Below are 23395 nucleotides of genomic sequence, written 5' to 3'. Positions count from 1 at the left end.
ATAACGACAAACGTGGGTTAATATCGAAAGTACTTTGTTTAATTGAAAATAATTGATTTAATTTCACTTGAACGAACGAGAGAAGGCCATTTTATATGTTATACTAATTATACTTATAGCTACAGATACGATTAAAATCATGTAGACAAACGAAACGCAGGCAACTTAATACATTGACGCAGACAATTTAAACGAAAAAAAAAAAAAACTGCATTCCTCATCGGTGTAATGTATAATAAACTACGGTAGACAGACACGTGTCGTGCGTTAACCGAATGGCACGCTAAAAAATGGCCCTCCCCCCGACCTGTAATAGTTTTCGCGTATAGCTTACTGTATCGCACGTATATGAGTAAATAAATAAATATTACAATGTATATGTATGTATGTACGAATAAACAAAAAACAAGTACCGACCCGCGAACAAAGAATATACCTAACGATTAAAAGAGACGGGTAATAAAAGGTATGCGCTGAATTTATTAAACAAAGCCGCCCGATCTCTCGTTTCGCCCTCCCTTCGCGTCGACGTCTCGCGTTCTTTGCGTTTTCTCTCTCTCTCTTTCTTCGCATAAACATATATTATACATGTCCATTCCGCGTTGAGCCAACAATATATAATATATATTTCGCTTGCAACCCGTTCTCTCCACACTTCACGTGTGTGTGTCGAGTCGAACATATACACCCATGTGACATATATGTATATATGCGGCGGTGTAGTTGGTTCTGGTATTCGGGGGCAATCTGGGCATTTTTGGCATAAGCATTTTATGGGCATGTATGAGTCGGCGTACATGCTTATGGTTTCTATAAATATGTATATATACCTATACATGTGTGGATCTACTTGAGCAATGGAAGAAGATAAGATACAAAGGAGATTTATTTTTATATGAGGGGGTACTTGTAGGGGGGAAAAAAAAACCCTCTCTAATCACGCTAATGTACGTATACGACACATTGGCTCTCTCCAAATATAGAGAAGCGTATATACATTATCTATATGATTATTATTGTTGTTGTAGCGGAGAAAGAGCTATAGGGAGGGATCAGAAAAAGAAGAGGAGCAGAGAGAGAGAGACGATGATGATGAGTGGCTGCTGATCTGCTGGTGCAGACACACGTGTGCGAGGAGGAGACTTGATGGAAACAGTCCGAGAATAACGATTATCACGAGAACCGATGAAAGATGTTCATATTGTGGTAATTATGTCTGGCATACTATACGTGTCACATATATATATATTTATATATGCACAGTCTGGCAATCTGTTTTCGAAGCTCATAGTTTTAAGTTGTATATATAAATAAAACGTCAAGTAATACGAAGATCACCGGCTGGATGTACATATACATGGCTTTGATATACGGTGTCCGTATGTATATTGGTCATCCAATTGTCTCTCGAGTTTTAATTAAAATAAACCGAGCGACCCTGCATAAGTAGGTTTTTGAGAGAAGATTATAATAAGGATGCGACCGAGGGAGGAGAATTCGCGCGACAAAGGATCTAATTCACGATTAAACTTGCTGTGGGGTGGGATTCTTTAAAAAAAAAAAAGGGGGATCCCTTTAATGTCGGGGTCGCTGGCTGGGTAAATAAGTAAACGCGGCAAGGTGGATCGGTCGAATGCACCGGTAAAACACGCGCACAGGTATAATATATATATACATACATACATACACCTACACGTATATATATATACATACATATATGCATACATACTTTTGTATAACACAATGCTTCTCTCTGTTCCGCTTTTTATTATGAATTGTATACCCATACGAGTGATAGCGATGAATGTAAAAATTGCCGTGTCTCCTCTTATTCTCGCGATTGTGCGGGTATACAACTACTTGTAATATTTTCTTCTCTCATCCTTTTACTCTCTCGGGCTCTATATATATATATGTATAATCTTTACACATTATAATACACTCGGAGAGGCACTCCCTCTCGTAAAGGGGTACATGCACACACACACATACACCACACGGTTATCATCATCGGTAAGGAGAAGAAGAAGAAGAAGCGGAGAGAAAGAGAGAGAGAGACCGTGGTGGAGGGAAGATAGAGGAGGAGAGAGCGCGTGCACACACGGGGGCGGCGATCGTCGTGGTACTTACTCGTCGCCTTGAGGAAACCCAACACTTGCTTCGTCCCGATTCATTCCGAGCGGCAGAGAGCTCAGTCGTGGCCGATTCCTCTGCCGGCTCGCTCGCTTGCTCTATACCGCGCGCGTCCGCTTTGCCGAACCCGTCCAAGAGATACCTTTTTTTTTTTTATATCTAAGTGAACTGGCCTCAGAGAGACATGTTCACCATTGTATATATATAAAACACACCGTAAGTATTACACGGACTGCCCCGTGTCTTGCATACCTCGGACCAACACGATCGACCGCATCGGCACCGAGAGACACGCATATACATATATATACCTACGCGCCCCGATCGCTCGGTTCGGCAAAGATAACCGATCGGTCCTTTCCTTTTGTACTTTACTCGCGTGTAAGTACGGGTAGTCTCTCTCTCTCTCTCGAGCGCGCGCGCGCGACACATTACCTCCCATATCTATTTCCCAAGTAACTTCAACCCATTGGATCTTTCTCTCGCGGTTCATCTCTGGTCCATACGTATACATAGTGCAAGTTGGCTGCTTCGCCGAATATGGGAGCCATCCTCGAGGTCTCCTTCTTGCGCTGATATCAACGTTATTTATCGGGTAAAGCTCGGGTGTATATTTATGTCATTAAATATACGCGCGAAAAAAAGAAAAAAAAAAAAAAATAAAAAGAGCGACAACAACGTCGAGCAGCTCTTGGCGCTCCCCTTCCTCTTAAACCCATGTACGCGCGTGTGTGTATACATATTATATACATATCACATGCCGATTCTCAAAGCCGCCACACCATATCAGCACCACCCGATATCTCTAATGCCAACGCGATTTACTTGTCTCGAGTCTACCCATGTACTTACGATTTCCCAACTTCCAAGTTGTGTGAATGATACACGCAAGTAAGTACATACGTATATATTTATATAATTGTATTGCTCGCTTATACCTGATATGTTGTTTGCTCTTTTCTTTTCTTCTATTTTTTTTTATACATAATACGTCCACTACTGTTGATGATGATGGTGTATATAGCGCTTGCAAGTTCCTTTGGCTCAATTTCCCTCTACATACCTATGTTTGCTCCACAAGTATGTTAGTATAGGTGAAATATAAGGTACCACAGTGTGCGCACTTTTTTCCCTCGTTTCTTCGAAATACAACGCCTATGAGTGCACTTTTTTTTTCTTCTTTTTTTTAATAAACTTATTGTACTCTTGGCTATGTGCAGGCAGCGACTCCTTCATGACTACTTTTTTTTTTTTCTTTCTTTCTTTCTTTCTTCGCTACTTGGGCGGACTGTTACAGCGGTGTGTATGTATGTGTGTGTGTGGGGGGGGTTCGGCGTTTTTTTTCACCCGCGTCGGCTTCTCGGAACGACCGCGCGCGGTGCCCGTCACACGAAAAAGCGCACACCGAATCGTTATTAATTTTCATGCCGCGCGTCGTTTCAACTCGAGACACAGTCAAATCAGCAGTCACGTGTCTCTAAAAAACGCCATTTGTGGTGTTTTTCAGAAAACAACCATCAAAACTCGCGCCGGATGAATGAAACTCTGATAGTCACCGCGAATGTTGATGGCGACAAACGTCATTATTCTGTTCTCGCGAGTTTGGCTAAATAGATAGCTCAAGCTTATATATCCGCGTGTAAATCTTCGTTACACTTTTTTTTTTTTTTTCCTTACCTCTTTATATTTGAAATAACAAGAGTGTAAAATTGATGGATGTCGTTGAATTGCAATAAAAAAAAGATTTAAACAGTAACGCATGCGCCAAACCCCGCCCTTTAGGCGTTACGATTACGCGATCGAAAACACATCCCGGCGAATACTCGGAAACATTTCGGGCCGTGATGTGTTATATGTGTATACACTTTTACATTTTGCATCGGAAAGAAAAGCCGTATATCGCGAGAGAGAGAGAGAGAGGGAGAGTTTATACGGGTGTGCAAACAGACGCGCGTAAAGTCTAATTTCAGAATAGTCGGATCTTCTAGACTATATATATATGTATAAATGATGTCGGCAAATCGATGCGCTTGAGAGTTCGCAAAACTATGTGAATTCCCAGTCCAATCGGTTTATCTATACGTTTGGATCTTAAAGTGAATCAAAAAATGTTTTTTTCCTTTTTTTCTTTTTTTATATATTGTATCGATCGGTATAACATACCGAGCAGCTTATTCAACCAAAACACGAGTGTTTTTTTTTTGCCGCTGGATTTCCTGACTCGACAATCTTGCGATAATCTGTATGTACAGATATAGATACACACACACGCGTGTTTGCAATACTCTTCCGAGAAGTAAAAATTGGGCAACTAACCTTCGATCCGATTATTGACGCGCCTCTTTTATTTTAGTATATTTTTCGAAAAGTCGGATGATATCCGCGCGATGGTTTATTATCCTTCGTAGGTATACGGTGAGCCTTGAGAGGCGCGAAAAAACTCATCGCAAAACAGATAGCGCGAAAATTAGGTGCCTACGAGAGTTCTATTTTTTCATTCTCCTTTCTTCGCTCGGCAGGTTCTTCGTAAACTTGCTCGTTACCAAAGAAATTACAACCAAACATATAGAAGCTTACGTAAGGCTGTGTACTATTTCGCGGAGAGAACATCTGTGTAATTTGCTGACCTTGGCTCTCTTTTTTATACAGGGACTTGGTAAAATTATGGAAATGATGTTTATCTTTGGCCAAGGAAAGGCAGCAGCCAGTTGTAGAGCAAAGACATACGTTTTTGGCCAACAATCGAGACTGTAGAACGAGAGGTAAGTTTTTTTTTTTTTTTTTTTTTTTTTTTTTTTTTTTTTTTCAATTAATTTTTCTTACAAAACTTGAGAGCAATCAAGGAAATTAAAAAATCACTGTCAATCAATTGGCACAAGGCTGCGTTCCTCTACCACACTTTAATCGTTTTTACTACTGATTTTATGTAAATTTCCACGTGTTTCTATATTGTTTACTTTTTTTTTTTTTTTTCTTTTTTTTAATCGTCCAAATTTAATTTTCCATAGCATCACACCTGTATCCATATACATATAAACTGGAGACAATTTTTAGAACGAGAGAAAAAAAAAAAAGTTAAAATTCACACCACATTCCCAGAATTGATTACGATCGATTCATCCATTTTTCAACTCTTTGAAAAACAATCCCCCCCCCCCCAAATATATTGAACCTATCCTTCCTGTAACGCAGTAAGTACTTGACCAGTGGTGTTCCAATGAAAAATAGCGTGAAAAGCAATGATTGTAAGGGATTTGACGAAACATTAAATACTTGAGAGAAAAGTCTTTGTATCCGCGTGCTCTATAGTCTGCAGCGTATTCGATCGGACGATTTGGTTTTGCAGGATAAACCCAAACGCGGACACATGAGGCGTCCAATCGAGACGAGCGACTCGAGGGCCGAAAAATCAAAGCTCAGAAAGAAGAAGAGGAAGAGATAACACCGAGACCCGGAGACAACAGAGAGCGATAAGGATGAAAAATTGCGGCGGCCAGCGTTCGACTGAAATAGTCGTGGTCCTAGCGATCGTCCTTTTGCTGGCTTTGCTCCTCGTCCTGTGGCAAGGCTCGTCCTCGCCGTCGCCACTGGACAACGGTGCCATCGGCAACCAGAGCGCGTCGTCGCTGCTTCGCCTCGGCCACCAGTCCATCTCGGGAAACCATTTCCTCCAAACGCCCAATCACCACCGCGGTGAGCACTCATTGTGTCATTTTCTCTCTTCCCATAATATACTTACCTTACAATTGTGGGTGCTCCGTAATTATGTTTGCCCCCTCGATCGATCGGACCACACGGTGCCATTTAAATGATTCAGCCGAGCGAAAATGGGCACAGACGACCGCGCATTAAAACCAAAAGTGATGGATGCGCGCGTTGAAAAAGAGATACGAACGATTGTTTTGTTTATTTTGTTTCGATAACACGTCACGTTTTTCATTTCTCACGCGACACATCCGGGGAAGAATCCATTAACACCGGCTGATTTATGGCCCTCCCACAGCCGATGGTATTATTCTCTCCGACCCGCAACCTTTTTCGTTCAACATCGTATTATATCGACGCGCCAACACTTTAGCCGACGATGGATCGTATATTATATACACGCTCTGCTCCTCTCCGAGACGAGTATAGACTCCGGCCTATAATGCGTACGAGTTACCGATACTTTGTGCGCCAACATTCCGGTTTTTCGTTAAATATTATCGTTATACGTTTTCACGCGAGCAAGTCTCTCTCTGCACGTGCAATCATTCACGAAACAGAGAGTAGTGTGTACATCGCGAGCAAACACACCGTGCGTGTATTTTTAGCCCGTAATGTTCCATCCACGCGTTACTCCTCCTCCGAGGAATTTGTTATTTTACGGGTGCAAATTTTACTTTTTTCTCACTACACACGTACACATCTGATTTGATTAATCGATAACATGTCAAACAATGAGAGACTCAAACATCTGTCGTAGTGGCTCTACGATGATTTAAAAAAAAAGGGGGGGGGTTGTTCCTGCCAAAATACACACACTTTTGGTTTGAACGTTAACAAAACCCCACTACAATGTGTCCACGCGACTTTACCAATACATACTTATACGTATGAAAAACAACCGGTAAAAGTTTCATTTTTAATGTCCGACGTCCGACTCTCGCGCTTTGTATATTTTTATATTTATAGCATACAAACGCGTCTTCGATCACAACGTAAACTGCACTTTGGTTTACATTCGATCTTCCATACGTGCGTGCCATACTCTTCTTCTTCTTCTTTGCTCTTTATTTTCTGCACGTGCGTACACGGATTCGTCACTCGTATATATATTATATATACATATATGTTTTATCACCATACCCGTGACACACACACACCACACTATCCGTCCCATTTATACAACTTTTGCCATCGATCTCGCGACTTGTCTCGATCACTCGTATAAGTAATATATGAACGCGAGAGAGCTGTCCCCTCACACGGCGATGTCAAGATATAATATACCGTCGCCCTTCCTCCGAGCAAAGTGAATGATAATACGCGTAAAATCATTAAATCAATGATGCCAGCTTCGGTACATACACGGGCATTACATTTTGGCACGAAACTTGCATGGTATACTTATTCCGTGCTTTTTTAATTGCGCCTACAGTAACAAAGTGTCATCTCCGCGTCGAATGTAAGGATTCTCGGTACATTTTTTTTCCCCCCGACACCGCAGATTCCACGTCGCGCAAGACAATAGTTATATATTATCCATATATTATATGCCGCGCTCATACTCGGATCCCGAGGAAACAAAGAAAAAAACCTTTCGCAATCGCCTATATATATACGAGTGTGTGTGTGTATAATAATATATACATACATGTACGTATAATATATACGTGACGTCCGCGATAATGATTATGAGAAGGAGAGCGTGCTTAAAGAATAAACTTTGCGGGTTAAAATTAAACGCGCATACACATACTCTCTTTCTCTGCCGCGGGTGTGCGGTAATAGTACACCGTGCGCGTACGCTGTGTGTGTACCCACTTTCTTCTCTTATTCCTCTGATTCTCGAAATTTCGCTGTACAGACATAAAAAAAAAAAAAAAAACAGAGTAAAAATTGTGTTTTTCCTCTCCTCCCAATGGATCATGATGTTCGCGCTTGACAATGTAATCGAACCGTAGCGGCGGAGGGTGGCGATGGTCCCACGTCCAAGGTGGAAACGACTTGGGGCGATTGGAAGGCGGAAATCGTGCCGAGCGACGCAGGCAACGCCGAGTACGTCGCACTGGCCAAAAGCGACCGCAACTCTTACGAGGATCCCCGTAAGTGTGGCCGTAAGCGTACCCCTTTTTTTTTTTTTTACAATTTAAATAAAATTGCGCGCCTTCCCAGTGGACAGACCGGTAGAGCTCGAGCGCCACCACAGCGGGCACTTCCGGCACAGCCAGAGCAAGGTCTGGGACCCCCATCCGCGGTACGATTTCGTGGCTTTCGGCCACGCGTTCCACGTCCATCTCAAGGAAGACAGGAGCTTCGCGCCTCCCGGCGTCACAGTAATATATATTATACCTCGCACTGTTTTTTTTTTTTCCCCCCATCACCTGCATGCTTCGACCAATCTCGTCGTTATAGTCAGTACAAAAAGAAAAAAAACGTCCCTTTGAGAACTACAAGACGCGTTATTGTTTAAGGTAACTCACGTCGACGAGAACACGACCAGACGCGAGTACCCGAGCCACCGTTTGGGCTGTTTTTACACGGGCTACCTGGAAGGCGATCCCAAGTCGTTCGTGGCGGTCAGTCTATGCCACGGAATGGTAATTTATACTGTTTGTATATAGGTGTATAACAACGTGTATATTTATACTCTTCGTGATTTGTTTTTTTTTTTTTTTTCTTTTTCCCGCAGACAGGACACATGAGGACGTCGACGGGTAATTATTTGATTAAACCGGCACAGGCGCGAAACTACGGCGACGACGAAAGTCTGGCCGCGCCGATGCCTCTGCAACACGTCATCTATCGCCTGTCCAAGAACAGTGCAAAGTCGCTCCTTAAAAGTGACCACGAGAGAACCAGCGATCTCCTGACCACCAACAACATCGCAAGTGGCGCCGAACACGCTTGCGGGCTCTTGGGTATGGGAGACTAGATTTTGTTTTTTGTTTTTTTGTTTCATTCCTCCATAGGTATACATATAATATATGATTAAAATTTATTTCAACAATCGCGCAGACGATGGTACGGAAGAAGGTGAGCCGTCCATCTCAATTTCGGAGGACGACAACGAGCCAAGGGCGCATCAGAGGAGACACCGGCGTCAAGCGCTCGTGTACGACTCTAGGTACGTAAATGAAAAAAAAAAAAAAAAAAAAAAAAAAAAAGAGAGAGGAAAAATAAATGTGCGTCCCAACAGCGAGAGTTTTGCTTACGAGGGAGAATCGGACGGGTACAGCAAGTGGCGCGCGAGACGGGCCTCCCCGCGGGAGTACTTCATCGAAATAATGGTCGTGGCTGACTCCACGATGATAAATTACCACGGAGATAGTCTCACGAACTACATCCTCGTCCTCATGAACACGGTAGGTATACACAACGGGAGGAGAGAGAGAGAGAGAGATAAAGGTGTCGACGTTGTTGCAACAACACCCAGTCGTGCGGTGTGTTTCGCAGGTGTCGCGAATCTACAAAGACCCGTCGATCGGCAATCCGGTGAGCATAGCCGTGATTAAGATCAAACAAGTGGACAAGGTGTTTGGCTTAAAGCAGCGCAACAGCGACGGCATCGAGGCGTCCGGTATGCTCAAGAAATTTTGCGACTGGCAAAACATCAACAATCCCCACGAACCCTCACCGGAGCATCACGACGCCGCTTTGCTTCTCACGAGGTGATCGTCACGTTTATTTTATGTTTTTATTTTTTATTTTATTTTTTCGGTAGGGAAGACTTAAATCGTACGTTGACGTTTAGGGAAAACCTATGTCGGAAGCCGGGAGTAAAGTCCTGCGATACCCTGGGCTTGGCCGAGCTCGGTCGGATGTGCTCCTTGAACTCGTCTTGCGCCATCGTACAAGACAACGGGCTCGCCACCGCATTCACCATAGCTCACGAGATCGGCCACGTGTGAGTGGAATACTTGGATTTTTCTCTTTTTTTCTTTCCATGGATAAACAAATGGTTAAAATTTTTCAAATCATTGGGTTGCAGGTTGAACATGCCTCACGACGATGACGAAAAGTGCCTAAAGTATCGAGATAGCTCGGCCGACAACATCATGTCCCGCATGCTCGACGACAACACCTTCCCTTGGGAGTGGTCCAAGTGCTCGAGGCACTTTCTCACCGAGTTTCTCGAGTACGGTACAACCGTGATTAACGCATCCAATGATTTATAAAAGCCCATTGCAGTGTGCGTGTGTGTTTATGTGTTTATGTGTATAACGTGTGTGTTGGATGTTGTGTCGAAAACAGGGCAGGATCGGGCAATTGTTTGCTGGACGAGCCGGGCGAGGGTAAAATAACGCTGCGACCACGTGACAGTAGATTACCGGGGGAGGACTACTCCCAGAACAAGCAGTGCGAGCTGGTGTACGGCGCGGGCTCAGAGATTTGTCCACACATGGCGGGCGATGGTAAGTTTGGAAATGTAAATAGGGTGCAGGGAGAGGGTGGACATGTAATTACTTGGCGGGGAGGGGGGGGGGTGAACGTATATGCGAGGTGTCCTCTCCGCGAGACGAGATAATCTGAGAGTGTGTCCTCGTTACCGGCCAGGCAGCATGCAAGCGGCTGTGGTGCACGGTACCGGCCGGCATCTGGAGCGGCAGTGGGCACAAGCGTCAGGAGCAGTGTCACACGCAGCACATGCCCTGGGCCGACGGTACGGTCTGCGGACTGGAGAGGTGGTGCCACCGGGGCGAGTGCGTGCCTCGGCAGGAGAATCTCGAGCCCGTCGACGGTCAATGGGGCGAGTGGACGAGCTACGGTGAGTGCTCGCGTACCTGCGGCGGTGGAATCAAGAAAAAGTTTCGGCACTGCGACAGACCGGCACCCAAGAACGGGGGGAACTATTGCATCGGCGAGAGGGTCAGGTACAAGAGTTGCGCCACCAAGGACTGCCCCGGAGGTTCGATTGATTTTCGGTGCGTATTGCCGTTCGCGTAAAATATGTGTGTTTCACAGTATACAAAGTTGTTGTTATTATTACTTTTTTTCTTTTTTGCTCCTTTTAGCGAGGAACAGTGCGCCCAGTTCAACAATGACAATCGCAACATCCGCAATCTGACGAAGAATGTCAAGTGGCAAGCAAAGTACGACGGAGGTGAGAGAATATTTGCTTTGTACAATTAGAAAACACAGAAAATGGGACGAGGGGGGGGAGGGGATGAATGCATCAAATAAACGAAAATGAAAATAGTGCTCGCAGAGGATCGTTGCAAGCTTTACTGCCAAGTGGCGAGCAACCAGTACTACATGCTGCGGGAAAAGGTGGTCGACGGGACGGCCTGCGGCCTCGGGACCTTTCACGTCTGCGTCAACGGCCACTGCAAGCCGGCCGGCTGCGACCACACCCTCAACTCGACGGCGAGCCTCGACACCTGCGGTGTGTGCCGGGGCGACAACTCGACCTGCCGGCGCATATCCGGCTCGTACAACACCAGCGAGTACGGGTACACGAGGGTCACCAAAATACCGGCCGGCAGTAGCTACATCGACATCAAACAGTACGGCTGGAGGGGCTCGCACAACGACAGCAACTACTTGGGTACGCACGCCACGAAGAAAACTGGATGCTCCATGTAACAAAAACAAAATAAATAAATATAAATGATTAACCATTTGTTCCACCAGCTCTTCGACTCAAGGACAGCGGCAAGTACATATTGAACGGCAACTTCATGGTGATGCAGCGCAAGGTTATCATGCAACCAGGAGCTACGATAGAGTACAGCGGACCCGAGCACGTGGTCGAGAGGCTCAACAGTTCGAGGCCGATCCACGTCGACTTGATACTCGAGGTGCTGTCGGTCGGGAGCGTCAATCCGCCCCAGATAACGTACGAGTACACCGTACCCAAGCTCATACTCAACAGGTTCACGTGGCTGCTGAGCGATTGGACGGCCTGCGATCGTATCTGCCAGGGCTTGAGCCACCGACAGGCTCGCTGCCAGAGCGTCGAGAATCAGGACGTCGTGGCCAACGACTACTGCCCGGCCCGAGACATGCCGCACGAGGAGACTCGTAGCTGCAACTCTCACTGCGAACTCCAGTACGTGACTATACACTGTGTATATGTTATACTCATTGTAAACCATTTGATTGACACCCATGGCGATACCATGGTACTTGCAGATGGCAGGAGGTGCCGAACTCGAGGTCCGAGTGCTCGAGCGACTGCGGCCCAGGAGAGATGCGCGTGCGCTACCGTTGCGTCCAGGTCGCGTCGTCGTCGAGGTTGGCCGAGCTCGCCGTGACCGTCCGCCCGGTACCCTCGCACGTCTGCAACCACCTCGAGCGGCCCCAGGAGCTAAAGCCATGCACGGGCACGTGCGACAGCGCGCGCTGGCGGTATGGCGAGTGGGGCACCTGCTCGGTCACCTGCGGCGACAATGGCCTCCGACACAGGACGGTGCAGTGCGTCAACGCCAACAACGAGACACTGCCCGACGACACCTGCTCGCACCTCGCCAAGATCGTCAGCCAGTCCTGCGGCCACAAGTCCTGTCCCACCTGGACCTTCGGCGACTGGTCTCCCGTAAGAGTCACTCTCGCTCACTATATATTGCATCATTCAACTCCAATGTCCGTATATGGCGATGGTATTACAAGTGTATTTTCTGGCGTGTATTTGTGCACTAGTGCTCCGTTGGTTGCGGATTGGGGAAGAGGGAGAGGCCCTACTGGTGCCGAATCGACAATCGGGTGGTTCACCCGAACCACTGCGGTGGCCAGCCGGACAGAGTATCCGAAGCTTGCGACGCTGGCCCTTGTCCCACCTGGCACGCCGGCGACTGGAGCTCGGTATGTATACCATGGATCTACAAAAATCATAGCGCCTCTCTGATTAGGAACTGCTCAACACTGTACGATTAAATTTTAGTGCTCGGCTACTTGCGGCGATGCGGTTCGCAGGAGAGCGGTCACTTGTCGATACGCAAACGGCTCCGTGAGCAAAGACTGCGATTCTTCGTCAAAGCCAATTGTTTCGATCAGCTGTGGGCTTCAGTCCTGTTCGGCGGAGGTACGAGTCCTTTTGTTTTTTTTTCAATCTATCGATAGATCCTCACACGTATACTGTCCGTCACAGATCAGCTCCACTCCGATGGTGAGTTACACTTCGAATGCTGTGCCGGTGGATCGAGTGGACGAGCACGAGAATGACATAAACAATCGCCGTGAGGTGTTTCGGGCTAAATACACGTGGACGATCGAAGGCTTCGAAGAGGTAAAAACGCGCACCTACAATCAATACGTTTCATCAGCGTATAATATTATTTATATTTCGTATGAACAAACAATTGTAGTGCTCGAAATCCTGCGGAGGGGGATTCGCGAGACAGATAATCAAGTGCGTGTCCTCCGAGAGCGGAGAAGAAGCTCCCGGGCCAAAGTATTGCGACCTCGAGATTCGCCCGACCGACGTGATATCGTGCAACGAGCACCAGTGTCCGAACTGGGCAACCGGCCCGTGGAGTCAAGTAAGAAGTTTTTTTTTTTTGGTTGTTGCGATGTATAACATGTATGGTTTTTCGTGCGCAGTGCGACGTCAAGTGCGGCGACGGTTACCAGCACAGGCAGATTTTTTGTCAGGATTCACGGGGCGAAGTAATGACCGATAACGCCTGCCCGGACAAGTCGAGACCCCGACACGCGAGAAAGTGCCAAAGGGCTCCCTGTATCCAGAACAGTCGCGGCAGTAACGGCTTGCTCAACCTCACCACGTACAAGTGGCACGTGGGATCCTGGAGCGAGGTGATTAAACAGTTTGTAATCGTATATACCTCAACGCTTGCCAAATTAGCATTACTTTACACACAAGATAAGAATAATACTTCAATAAAGCGTAAGTATATATACAGGAGTATGATGACAAGTAAATGTTGTTGTTTTTTTTTGCTTCATAGTGCTCGGCGAGCTGCGGGAACGGGGTGCGCCGTCGCGAGGTCAGCTGCCACCGCGTCAACAGCTTCGGCTGGCAGGACCCGAGCCCCAGCAGTGGCTGCTCCCACAGCAGCAAGCCGGCTAGCGAGCAGTTCTGCAAAATCCGAGGCTGTAGCGACAGGTTCCACTGGACGCCCGGAAGCTGGAAGAAAGTAATTACGCATAACGAATTAAAATATAACGGTGAAACCAAAATAATGCTGTAATGGTGCGTTTCAGTGCTCCCAGCCGTGCGGGAGGAAGGGCAGGCAGACGCGCCGATTGTTTTGCCTCGACCTGAGGGGCAGGAAGGTCCGGAGCAGACACTGTCCGGCGAGCTTGCGACCCCAGCGGAAGCGCAAGTGCAACCAGAGGCCCTGCACCGGACCCACGTCCTGCCTCGATCTGCGGGCGCGGCTCAAGACCAGCCTCGACGGAGAGTACACTTTGCTGGTCGGTGGCAGGTACATGCCCATCCATTGCCACGGTATGGATGGGCCTGTGCCTCGGGAGTACCTCACTCTGCCGGCCGGTGAGCGCGAGAACTACGCCGAAATCTACGACAAACGGTACAATTACTTTGTTTGCTTTTTTTTTTTTTTTTTCCTATTGTTGATTTTGTTCTGTCGGTATTAGCCTACGGAATCCTCCCACCTGTCCGTACGATGGACAAAGGAACGACAGCTGTGAGTGCATGGTAGACGCGGTCCCGATATCCGGTAGGACCATGTTCAAGAAAGTCCGGATAAACATTCACACGTTGCACATCATAGGCAAGTCACTCGCTCGACTGTTCATTGTCAATTGTACCTGTTAATGTTTCTTTCGTCTTTGACTTTAGCCGATGACTATACGTTTTCCGCAAAAGTTGGGGAAAACAACATCGAGTACGGAAAAGCCGGTGACTGTTACAGTCAAATGGAGTGTCCCCAGGGACGATTTGGGATCAATTTGAGCGGCACCCTGCTGATGTTGTCGCCAGAGGTTTACTGGCCAAGACAGAAAAATACCTTCACAGTCATCAATAAAATCGTACGTGGAAACGTGCCTCTTGTGAATTCAACGCATGATTTAATTTTTTTTTTTTTTTCCCTCTGCTTTCAGAGTAATCAGCGCGTCATAGGAAAATGTGGGGGGTACTGTGGCTTTTGCACACCTTTTCCAGGACTGAAGTTGAACGTTCTGCCTCCTTAGATCGAAACTTTTTTTTTTTTTTTTTTTTTTCTACTGCGAGAACTAAAGACTAAATGTAGCAAGAATGACAAGCAGCATCAATGTTTGTGTAAAAATAATCAATTTCAATGTTTTAGCTAGTAAGACTTTGAAAGAGATACGATGTAGCTAATAATGTGCTTTACAAAAGTATAGGTAAATATAAATATATATACCCGTGCCATAATCAATCTCTTCGGATAATCAAATTTTCCGTACAAAATGTTTGTGTTGTACACACGTAGTTTGATTTTTTTTTTTTTTTTTTTTTTTTACAAACAACGCATTTGCGTGTATATATATTATAGGCTCATAGAATATAAAGATTTTACATACATGTACTTGCGTGTTGTACGGCCACTACGAAATATCGTTAAATCTTGTACGAGACGAGTTTCAATGAATTCGAAGTACTGATTTAATTACAATTAATTAATGAACCGATTCATTTATTATAATCAACATTTGATTATTATTTTCAATTCTTGTAATCGCATAATCATATGATTATTATTCTTGTCGTTTGAATTTTTAACAAAAAAAAAAAAAAGCCTCGATGTATTGTATTGGTATATATTCTGCTTTAAAGCGGAAACGTTTCTGTACTAGTCATTCGTTCCAGCATTTAATGGAGCATAAATAATGTTCAATCAAACTGACAATTCTGAAGATTAGAGATTCGCAAAATATTCTTAATATAGTATTATTGTATAATAAAAATTATATATGTATGTACGTGTATACGTAGGTTATTACTAATAATTTTAATATAAACTTTTTTTTTTTTTTATGTAATTTTTCACGTGCTGAGCCAATATTTTAGTGAATAACAGTCGCCGAAGGTAGCACTGACAATTTTTATCGCTCGTCAATATGTTCATCATTGTGTAATCATCAAGATTCTTATACTGTGTAAACACGACTAAAATAAAGTGTAAGCGGTGACGATAAAAAAAAAAAAAGTCATTCGTTTGATTGAAAAAAAACATACACTTGACTGTCGCTTCACGATATACCTAATGATAAATCATTCACTTTCTTGAGTAATTTTTCGCAAAGTTGTTTTTGAACGAATCATCGATGGTATAGACGAGCTTCGATTCCGCGATTTCAAATCTTGATGTACCCTCGAAACGTTGAAAAATATAAATATCTCTCGAGATGATTTTGACCACATATGCTGATTACGAAAAATAATTATATTAAAATATACGTGGAATTTTGTCAACTCTTTTGTGTGTCCACGTGTGTCAAGTTTTGGATTGAACGTACGCACAAAAAAAAAAAATGATCTCTTCTTGTCGCCAAATATTGTTTTTTTGACCATGAAAAATTAAGAGGAAGAAGTAACGTACACTGCCAAAATTTGCATTTTCTACAAATGACGCTCTCACGCTTAGGACTTTAATTATTATAGATATCGAGACCGACAACCGACGGCTGAGCACGAAATTGAAAATCAAGTTATTTCAGGTCAAGAGAGAAAAACAGGTATATGCATATGAATCTCCAGGAGAGAATGTGCGCCTAGTGAGGGGTATATCCACACTCAACTCGCGGTTGGTGGTCTCTTTATGTATACAATCTTTTTATATCTGATAAAAATCATACATGTCTATATATGTATACCCGATGGAAAAGATGACGATTTACAAGTCAAACGCGCGGAATTATGCGGGTTTTATCTCGAGATGATGTAAATAGGTATCCTTTTTGATACGATCGCTGTTATATACCCTCTTATCTGATGATGAACTCCATTCATCCATCATTATCTCTTTGAAGCTCTGAAGCTTTGAAGTTTATCCACAACATACGAGCAGAGGCACACAGACCATAATATAGAATTAAAAATCATAATTCTCTTTAAAACATTTCAAGTGATACTTGAATAATTGTTCATCTCCTTTGAATCCTACGATTTTCGCTAATCTCCTTTTCGTAGCGAGTGACACTGAAAATTGAAATCCATCTGATCGAATGACCTGAATTTATTAAAAACTACAGGTAAGTGACTGTAGTTTGTATATATTAATATAATAATAATACATAAATAACATACCCCTCAATGGTACGGACACTACAAAGGGGGTATCAGCCATACCTACTCTCTCTCTTTTACATGTTTTTCGTCGTGTGTCTGGGTGATGGTGACGTAAGACTTGTAACTCGTATAAAGTAAAGTAGGTATATGCGACCTTAGTTTCATACAATTACACTCTCCGCAGCATAGAGTGTAGATGTTTTTATGAGATACAAACATCCGCCACACCTTTACGAGTAAAAAGTAAAAGTTATACCAGTGTCAATAAGCTCGAAGAGACGTTTATTTTTACAATAATAATTTTTCAAATAACGTGCCAATTAAGCTCGCAATAAGGTAAATAATATTTATCCACACGGCATCACAGTAGTAGAATGTCTCAATTAAGTAGACCGTTAGCGTAACTTGATACCGTTACGTCACGCGAGCAGATGGTAAAAAATATTTTTATTAATAAAACACGTTACGGTATATTGCTGGAAAAATCTCACGTGATGTCTGATGCTCTTTCTCTCTTTCTCTCCATCTCTCGCGCGCAAGCTCCCGCGCGCCCCATGCCAGCTCGTATACATATACCTACACACATCTCTCTCCACACTTGATGATCATCCGCGCACATCAGTTACTTATCAGTTAAACAGCGGAAAAGCTCTCTGCTTCGTTTATTCAAGAGTACATTTATTTTGTCTGTTTTTTTTTTTTTCATCTCAAGCACGAGTTGCGCCAGTGCTTTTTATATTCATCAACAGCGCATGTTTAATTGAATTCTTGAAAGTAGTTTGGGATATTACGTGGAAAAAGTTTTAGCTGAAGCTCTTGTGTCTTTTTATCACTCAATCGCTAACTAACGATATACTGGTCGTCTTCACCTTTGCCGAGCTGTAGGTAGGCGATAAGAGAAGGTGGGTGCTCATTGGTAAAATAAGCATATTCATAGCCAACGCGACTCCAGCTGTGTAGATTAAAATTCATAAACTCGCAGGGGCTTGTTTTTTCTCTATCAAGAGAAGCCAAGCCAGCTTCACTAATACTCCACTGTTACAACTTTTCAGAGAACAGATAAGCGTTAGAGCTCATCTATACTGTATTTGTTGAGAGAAAACCAAGTTCAGACAATGTCATCGAGTGTGTTCACTGGAATTGATTTGGGACCACCCATCGAAGTTTTTGCACTTACTAAAGCTTTTCAAGATGATACTTACGGTCAAAAAGTCAATTTGGCCGTAGGAGGTACGTTGAAATTACATTTTTTTTCATACTCAGTAGTAAATATTTGAACATGGGAAGTGTTTTTTTTTTTTTTAATTCAATAAATTTTTCAGCCTACAGAACAAACGAAGGCAAACCATGGGTACTTCCAGTGGTCCGCAAAGTGGAATCTGCTCTGGCAGCAGATGAAACTTTGAATCATGAGTATCTTCCTGTATTAGGACTCGAGAGCTTCAGTCGAGCAGCTACGTCTATGCTCTTGGGAAAGGATTCTCCGGCTATTTCTCAAGGCCGAGCCATTGGAATACAAACATTGTCGGGCACAGGAGCACTTAGAGTGGCAGCCGAGTTCTTAGCGCGTATATTGCATTTTGATACATTCTACTACAGCACACCGACATGGGGTATGGATTACAAGGAATTGTCCTAAAAATTATTTTTATCCAACAAGGTGTTATTTACTGTTGTCGATATCTCCTATTGTCAGAGAATCACAGATTAGTATTCTTAAATGGAGGATTTAAGAAAAATTGTGAATATCGTTATTGGGATGCAAAAGCTCGTGGAATCGATTTTGATGGCATGATAGAAGATTTAATGAATGCTCCAAAGAATTCTGTGATTATCCTTCATGCGTGTGCACACAATCCTACTGGCTGTGACCCTACTCATGAACAGTGGCAGAAAATAGCTGATGTGATTCAAGACAAACAATTATTTCCTATTTTCGATAGTGCATATCAAGTAAAGTTGTACTTAAAACAATTTTCTTTAGAATTAAAAAAAAAAATTCTGAATCTCTTTTTACACTTTTTTTTTTAGGGTTTTGCTAGTGGAGACCTAGAACAAGATGCTTGGGCTGTGAGATTATTTGTCGAACGAGGTATTGAATTGATTTGTACTCAAAGTTTTGCCAAGAATTTTGGGTTGTACAATGAAAGAGTTGGAAATCTTATCTTGGTTACTAACAGTACAAATGGAATCCCTGAAATCAAGTCTCAATTAACTCTCATCGTGCGAGGAATGTACAGCAATCCACCAAATCACGGAGCTAGAGTAGTTTCATCGGTGTTGAACAATCCTGAACTCTATGAGCAATGGTAATCATTGTAATACTGTATTTGCTTCTATTTTATAATCTAAAAAATCAAACTGCTCTACTTTGATATTTTACTAGAAAAAACAATTATTTACAGGACGGACCACATACATTCAATGTCTGGACGAATAAAAGAAATGAGAAACCGGCTGCACGAAAAACTATTAAGTTTAAAAACACCCGGATCCTGGGAACACATAATCAATCAAATCGGCATGTTTTCGTATACCGGCCTTTCAGGTAAATTTTTCAACGACAAAGTATAAATATGAAAGGAAACGACCTTTGTAAAATATTATATTAATTATGTACTTGTATTTGCAGAAAAACAAGTGGAATATTTAATAAAAACTTATCATATCTACCTACTCCGCAGTGGACGCATCAACATGTGCGGTCTTAATGATAAGAATTTAGATTACGTAGCTGATGCTATCCATGATGCTGTAACCAAGTCGTTCTAATTTGATAATGTACTTGAAAATTTAGACATTGAAAAAGTACAAATTTACGTTATAAATGTCGATGGTAGATGAGAACATTGTTTCTCATGTGAATGTGTTAAACAATTATGCATGTATATACTAATACAAAATACATATAAATTCATTTGCATGTGTTTATGTGCAAATCAATTATTTAAGAATCACTCCGACGGTACAGAGGTGTTACTGAAACAAGAGCAATAATAACAAATTAATTGAATGCAAATCTATTGTTCATTACAGCAGTCTTAGAGATTATTTAGCTCAAACTCAGTATCTAAAGACCGACTTGGGGCCAAAATGAAGGAGGTCCAAATGTTTGTAAAGTATTAATCGACAATAATTATTATTGAAAAATGTTGAATTTATAAATGTATACCTTAATGAAATTAAAGAATTAAAGAATATTGTAAATGGACGTTAGAAAAATAAATAGTATTGAAAATTATACCTTTAACTATAATACTTAAATTTTTATGTGTTTACGTTTAGTGCACATTCACAATTATTTAAACACTATATATCCCACTTAGAAGTTTTTTTTTTAAAAGTTTCACTTCCATCCGATTCAACTGCTGTATAATATCCCATTGACTTGTACTTTGATCTCATGTAAATTATGTAACCTATACATCCACTTATGGCTATAAGCCCCATAGCCATTACAACATTATTCTGCAAAAAAAAGTTTGATTAAAAAAGTGAGATGATTATATTTAATTCTCTGTGAAATATGACATTAATATTTACTGGTTTCACATATAGTTCATAGTTGATGGCTCTAAACATGGGAGAACTTTTCAAGGAACGGATACCATCTCCTGGTTCGTATTTCTTATTACTTTTATCATCCATTAGCACATCATCAGTTTCCTAAAAATATATTTTAAGTTTTGAAAAAAACCTAAAAGTACCATCTTTTTCTCAACCTCAATTATCAATATTTATTTACTTATTGTTAAGTATCAAACTCATTATTGGCAAGTGAATAAAAATTTGTATGGTTTTCCAATGATCAAAAATAACTGAATATTGCACTTAATAATGTACTACCACCATTTTGTTTAATGTAAACAAAATAATTACATCATACTTGTCTACATGCTTCATCAAATTCGTAATATTAAAATGGATGTTGTTTAAATAATAATTTTTACAATCTGCATTATTAAAACGTTGTCTACTATTTTGAGGTTCGTTATTCTTAATTTTTTATACATATATATATATTAGTATTATTTCACTACGGATAAGTTTATTAGGTATGTGGATCGCCTTATTTATACTATTACGTTAAGTACTTTTGTATTCATAAATTGGTGTCGCTCCCGTTAATAAATAAATAATAGATAAATAAGTAACATTATGCTTATCATCTTCATCAGTACAACAGATAGTAATAACAATAATTTTAGAGTTGGATTTGTACTTACCTCGCTTCTTATTATGAAAGTTTTTAAATATATCAGAGATGATGATACTGGGAAAACTGTGCAACTGATTGAGGTTATGAGTGCGTATTTTCGCTTTCATCTTACAATTACCTACGACTAGTATAAATCGGTAAGTTAACTGTAAAAGTACACTTTTTACACACTTTTGACTGCAATTTATTTACATTAATCGTCTAATCAATACTCGTAATTGTTTATATCAATGACACCAATAATACCGTTTACTACAATGAACAACGTAACAATAATGATTATGACCAACAATTGTTTTTTTTTTGTGTTGTGATTTCGCTATTACCAACTGAACTTACCCGCGAAAATTTACGCAAATTTACGCAGTACTGCAGTAGGTATAGTTAAAAAATTGCAGCGACATCTAGGGGAAGTCGTCTTGAAAAACCCTAGATTTTAGTGTTTTCTGCCAGAAGGAAGTCACTATACACACACAATGTCGACAATACCTACCCCCTTACACACACCCGTAGATTTGATGCATCATTGCATCAAACAAAAGACAGACCCTACATAGAGTTAGGTTAATGCTGTGGTTTTTGTTGTTATCAAGCCAAACTGTCATAAACGTCAAGTGTTCAAAAGTGCTAGTATTTTACAGTCCTGCATGGGCGAATTTTTCAGCTATAAAAAAATTTCAAAAAAACAAATTTTAAGTGAAATGTTAGCGTGAGACTGTAAAAAGTTTTCATCTAGTTTACTCATTATTAAAATAATAATGTTGACTGGTATATTTGTCATGTGAATATATTTGAGATCTTAAAAAAAAAAATTTGGATAAAATTTTCACCATTCAAACAAAATAATTTCATTTGACGATTCGTTGAGACAAGAGTCGTGTTAAAATGGAGCTTGAAGAAAAAAGTGTGATAATTCCTTTGGAACCAGCAAGGGACTCTTCAGATCTCACGGAGGATAGAAACAGTAAACAGCGGGATGTAACAGATATTCCTCCAAAAAGTTCGAAGATTACGAATTGTGATTTATTTTTTCTAATACTATCAATTATAACACACTGCACTGATGTTGGTGTTGACATCAATATTGTGTTTCAATATTATTTTCATAATAAATTAAACAAGCTGCTGTTGACAATCGCGTTAATACTGATACCATCACTAATCAATACACTTGTGAGTTTGCAGATGTATCAACAAGATGAAGATGTATGGTTTTTCTTTAAAAAAAAAAAAACAACAACAACAAGTTTGTACATAAGTACATTTATACATGTATACTAATGAAAGCTAACATAATTTTTTTAGGAAGATCAGCAAAAAAATGAACGTATCAAGAAGCAATCAGTTTGCATACAAATGTGCAAAAAAATTGGGAGATTTTTTGGGATCGTGCTCACCATTTTATTTCAATTTACAATGGCTCAACGATGTATTTACAGTTTAAAATATGCTCTTCAATCCCGATACTATAAGAAAAAAGGTGACAGAGTTGGTCAAAGAAGATATTTTATAAAAATGTTGAAAGAAGAACAAGACATTGCTCTTCTTAGAGTTCTTGAATGTTTTATCGAAGCAGCCCCCCAGCAGATCTTACAACTGTCCTTATTTGTGCATGATTATCATGGTGAATTTAGTATTATATGTAAGCCCAAATTAAAAATTTATCTAGTACTTGTTTATCATAAAACTCACATTATTCATAAATTTATTTCTCGTTTTAAGCTGTACATCAGGTGATTAGCATTATCAGTTCTTTCATTAGTTTAGCTTGGGCAATGGTGAGTTACCATCGTAGTGTTCGCCTTGCACAAGTGGATAAAAAAAATATAGACATTATTGGCTCTGTTTTCCAATTCATATGGTATTTTTCTATAACATGTAAGCAATCTTCAATTACCAGTCGATTAAAAAAAAGTTTTAATTTCTTATTAATTTCTGAGAATACTTTTAGCATCAAGGATTGCCACCGTGTCGGCTGCAGCTGTATATTCCAGTACATTCGTTGTAGGAGCTTGCTCCATCCATTGGTTAGTAATGACAATATGGACAATCATCGAATCACATGGATTGATTACCTTTTGCCATAACAAAAACCGCCCACCACATATGTCTTTAACAATAATAGAAAGAGTGAAATCGACTTTATTTTCATGTGTACTTGG

The 23395-nt window shown here is 41.5% G+C and overlaps 4 protein-coding genes across 6 annotated transcripts; 3 read left to right on the top strand and 1 right to left on the bottom strand.

Annotated features, from left to right (window-relative positions):
• Window positions 1-4622: 4622 nt before the first annotated feature.
• LOC106636093 (A disintegrin and metalloproteinase with thrombospondin motifs 15) lies at window positions 4623-14972 on the top strand. Its single transcript, XM_089589862.1, has 28 exons — window positions 4623-4710; window positions 4783-4895; window positions 5480-5826; window positions 7800-7940; window positions 8011-8171; window positions 8310-8435; window positions 8528-8756; window positions 8854-8962; window positions 9035-9200; window positions 9292-9506; window positions 9590-9742; window positions 9827-9973; window positions 10090-10250; window positions 10397-10760; window positions 10851-10939; window positions 11036-11383; window positions 11470-11887; window positions 11971-12373; window positions 12478-12639; window positions 12719-12859; window positions 12926-13063; window positions 13143-13316; window positions 13378-13590; window positions 13743-13931; window positions 13999-14327; window positions 14395-14531; window positions 14600-14790; window positions 14863-14972. Exons 3-28 carry the CDS (start codon window positions 5610-5612, stop codon window positions 14950-14952), a joined length of 5211 nt encoding a protein of 1736 aa, XP_089445988.1. The 5' UTR covers window positions 4623-4710; window positions 4783-4895; window positions 5480-5609; the 3' UTR covers window positions 14953-14972.
• A 1822-nt stretch (window positions 14973-16794) lies between these two features.
• On the top strand, window positions 16795-20037 carry Got1 (Glutamate oxaloacetate transaminase 1). Of its 3 annotated transcripts, none has more exons than XM_014348363.2 (7): window positions 16795-16977; window positions 18067-18244; window positions 18337-18627; window positions 18711-18967; window positions 19046-19323; window positions 19420-19562; window positions 19647-20037. In XM_014348363.2, exons 2-7 carry the CDS (start codon window positions 18130-18132, stop codon window positions 19784-19786), a joined length of 1224 nt encoding a protein of 407 aa, XP_014203849.1. In that variant the 5' UTR covers window positions 16795-16977; window positions 18067-18129; the 3' UTR covers window positions 19787-20037. The 3 variants fall into 3 exon arrangements, with proteins under 3 accessions (XP_014203849.1, XP_014203848.1, XP_089445989.1); XM_014348362.2 differs by lacking the exon at window positions 16795-16977 and adding an exon at window positions 17645-17899; XM_089589863.1 differs by lacking the exon at window positions 16795-16977 and adding an exon at window positions 17645-17916.
• On the bottom strand, window positions 19653-21475 carry LOC106635921 (small integral membrane protein 8). Its single transcript, XM_014348115.2, has 3 exons — window positions 21241-21475; window positions 20558-20680; window positions 19653-20482 (listed from the first exon to the last, which is right to left on the bottom strand). Exons 2-3 carry the CDS (start codon window positions 20660-20662, stop codon window positions 20324-20326), a joined length of 264 nt encoding a protein of 87 aa, XP_014203601.1. The 5' UTR covers window positions 20663-20680; window positions 21241-21475; the 3' UTR covers window positions 19653-20323.
• A 613-nt stretch (window positions 21476-22088) lies between these two features.
• On the top strand, window positions 22089-23368 carry LOC106635922 (XK-related protein 6). Its single transcript, XM_089589657.1, has 3 exons — window positions 22089-22439; window positions 22539-22875; window positions 22956-23368. The coding sequence occupies exons 1-3, from the start codon at window positions 22119-22121 to the stop codon at window positions 23318-23320; spliced, it is 1023 nt and encodes a 340-aa protein (XP_089445783.1). The 5' UTR covers window positions 22089-22118; the 3' UTR covers window positions 23321-23368.
• The last annotated feature ends 27 nt before the right edge of the window (window positions 23369-23395 follow it).

Source organism: Copidosoma floridanum, unplaced genomic scaffold (assembly GCF_036245765.1).
Source record: "Copidosoma floridanum isolate Cflo_tuat_1 unplaced genomic scaffold, Cflo_Japanese_pri ptg000009l, whole genome shotgun sequence".
Classification (NCBI taxonomy): Eukaryota; Metazoa; Arthropoda; class Insecta; order Hymenoptera; family Encyrtidae; genus Copidosoma; species Copidosoma floridanum.
The sequence above is the reverse complement of the archived record's forward strand: the minus strand, read 5'-3'. Positions and strand labels throughout refer to the sequence as shown.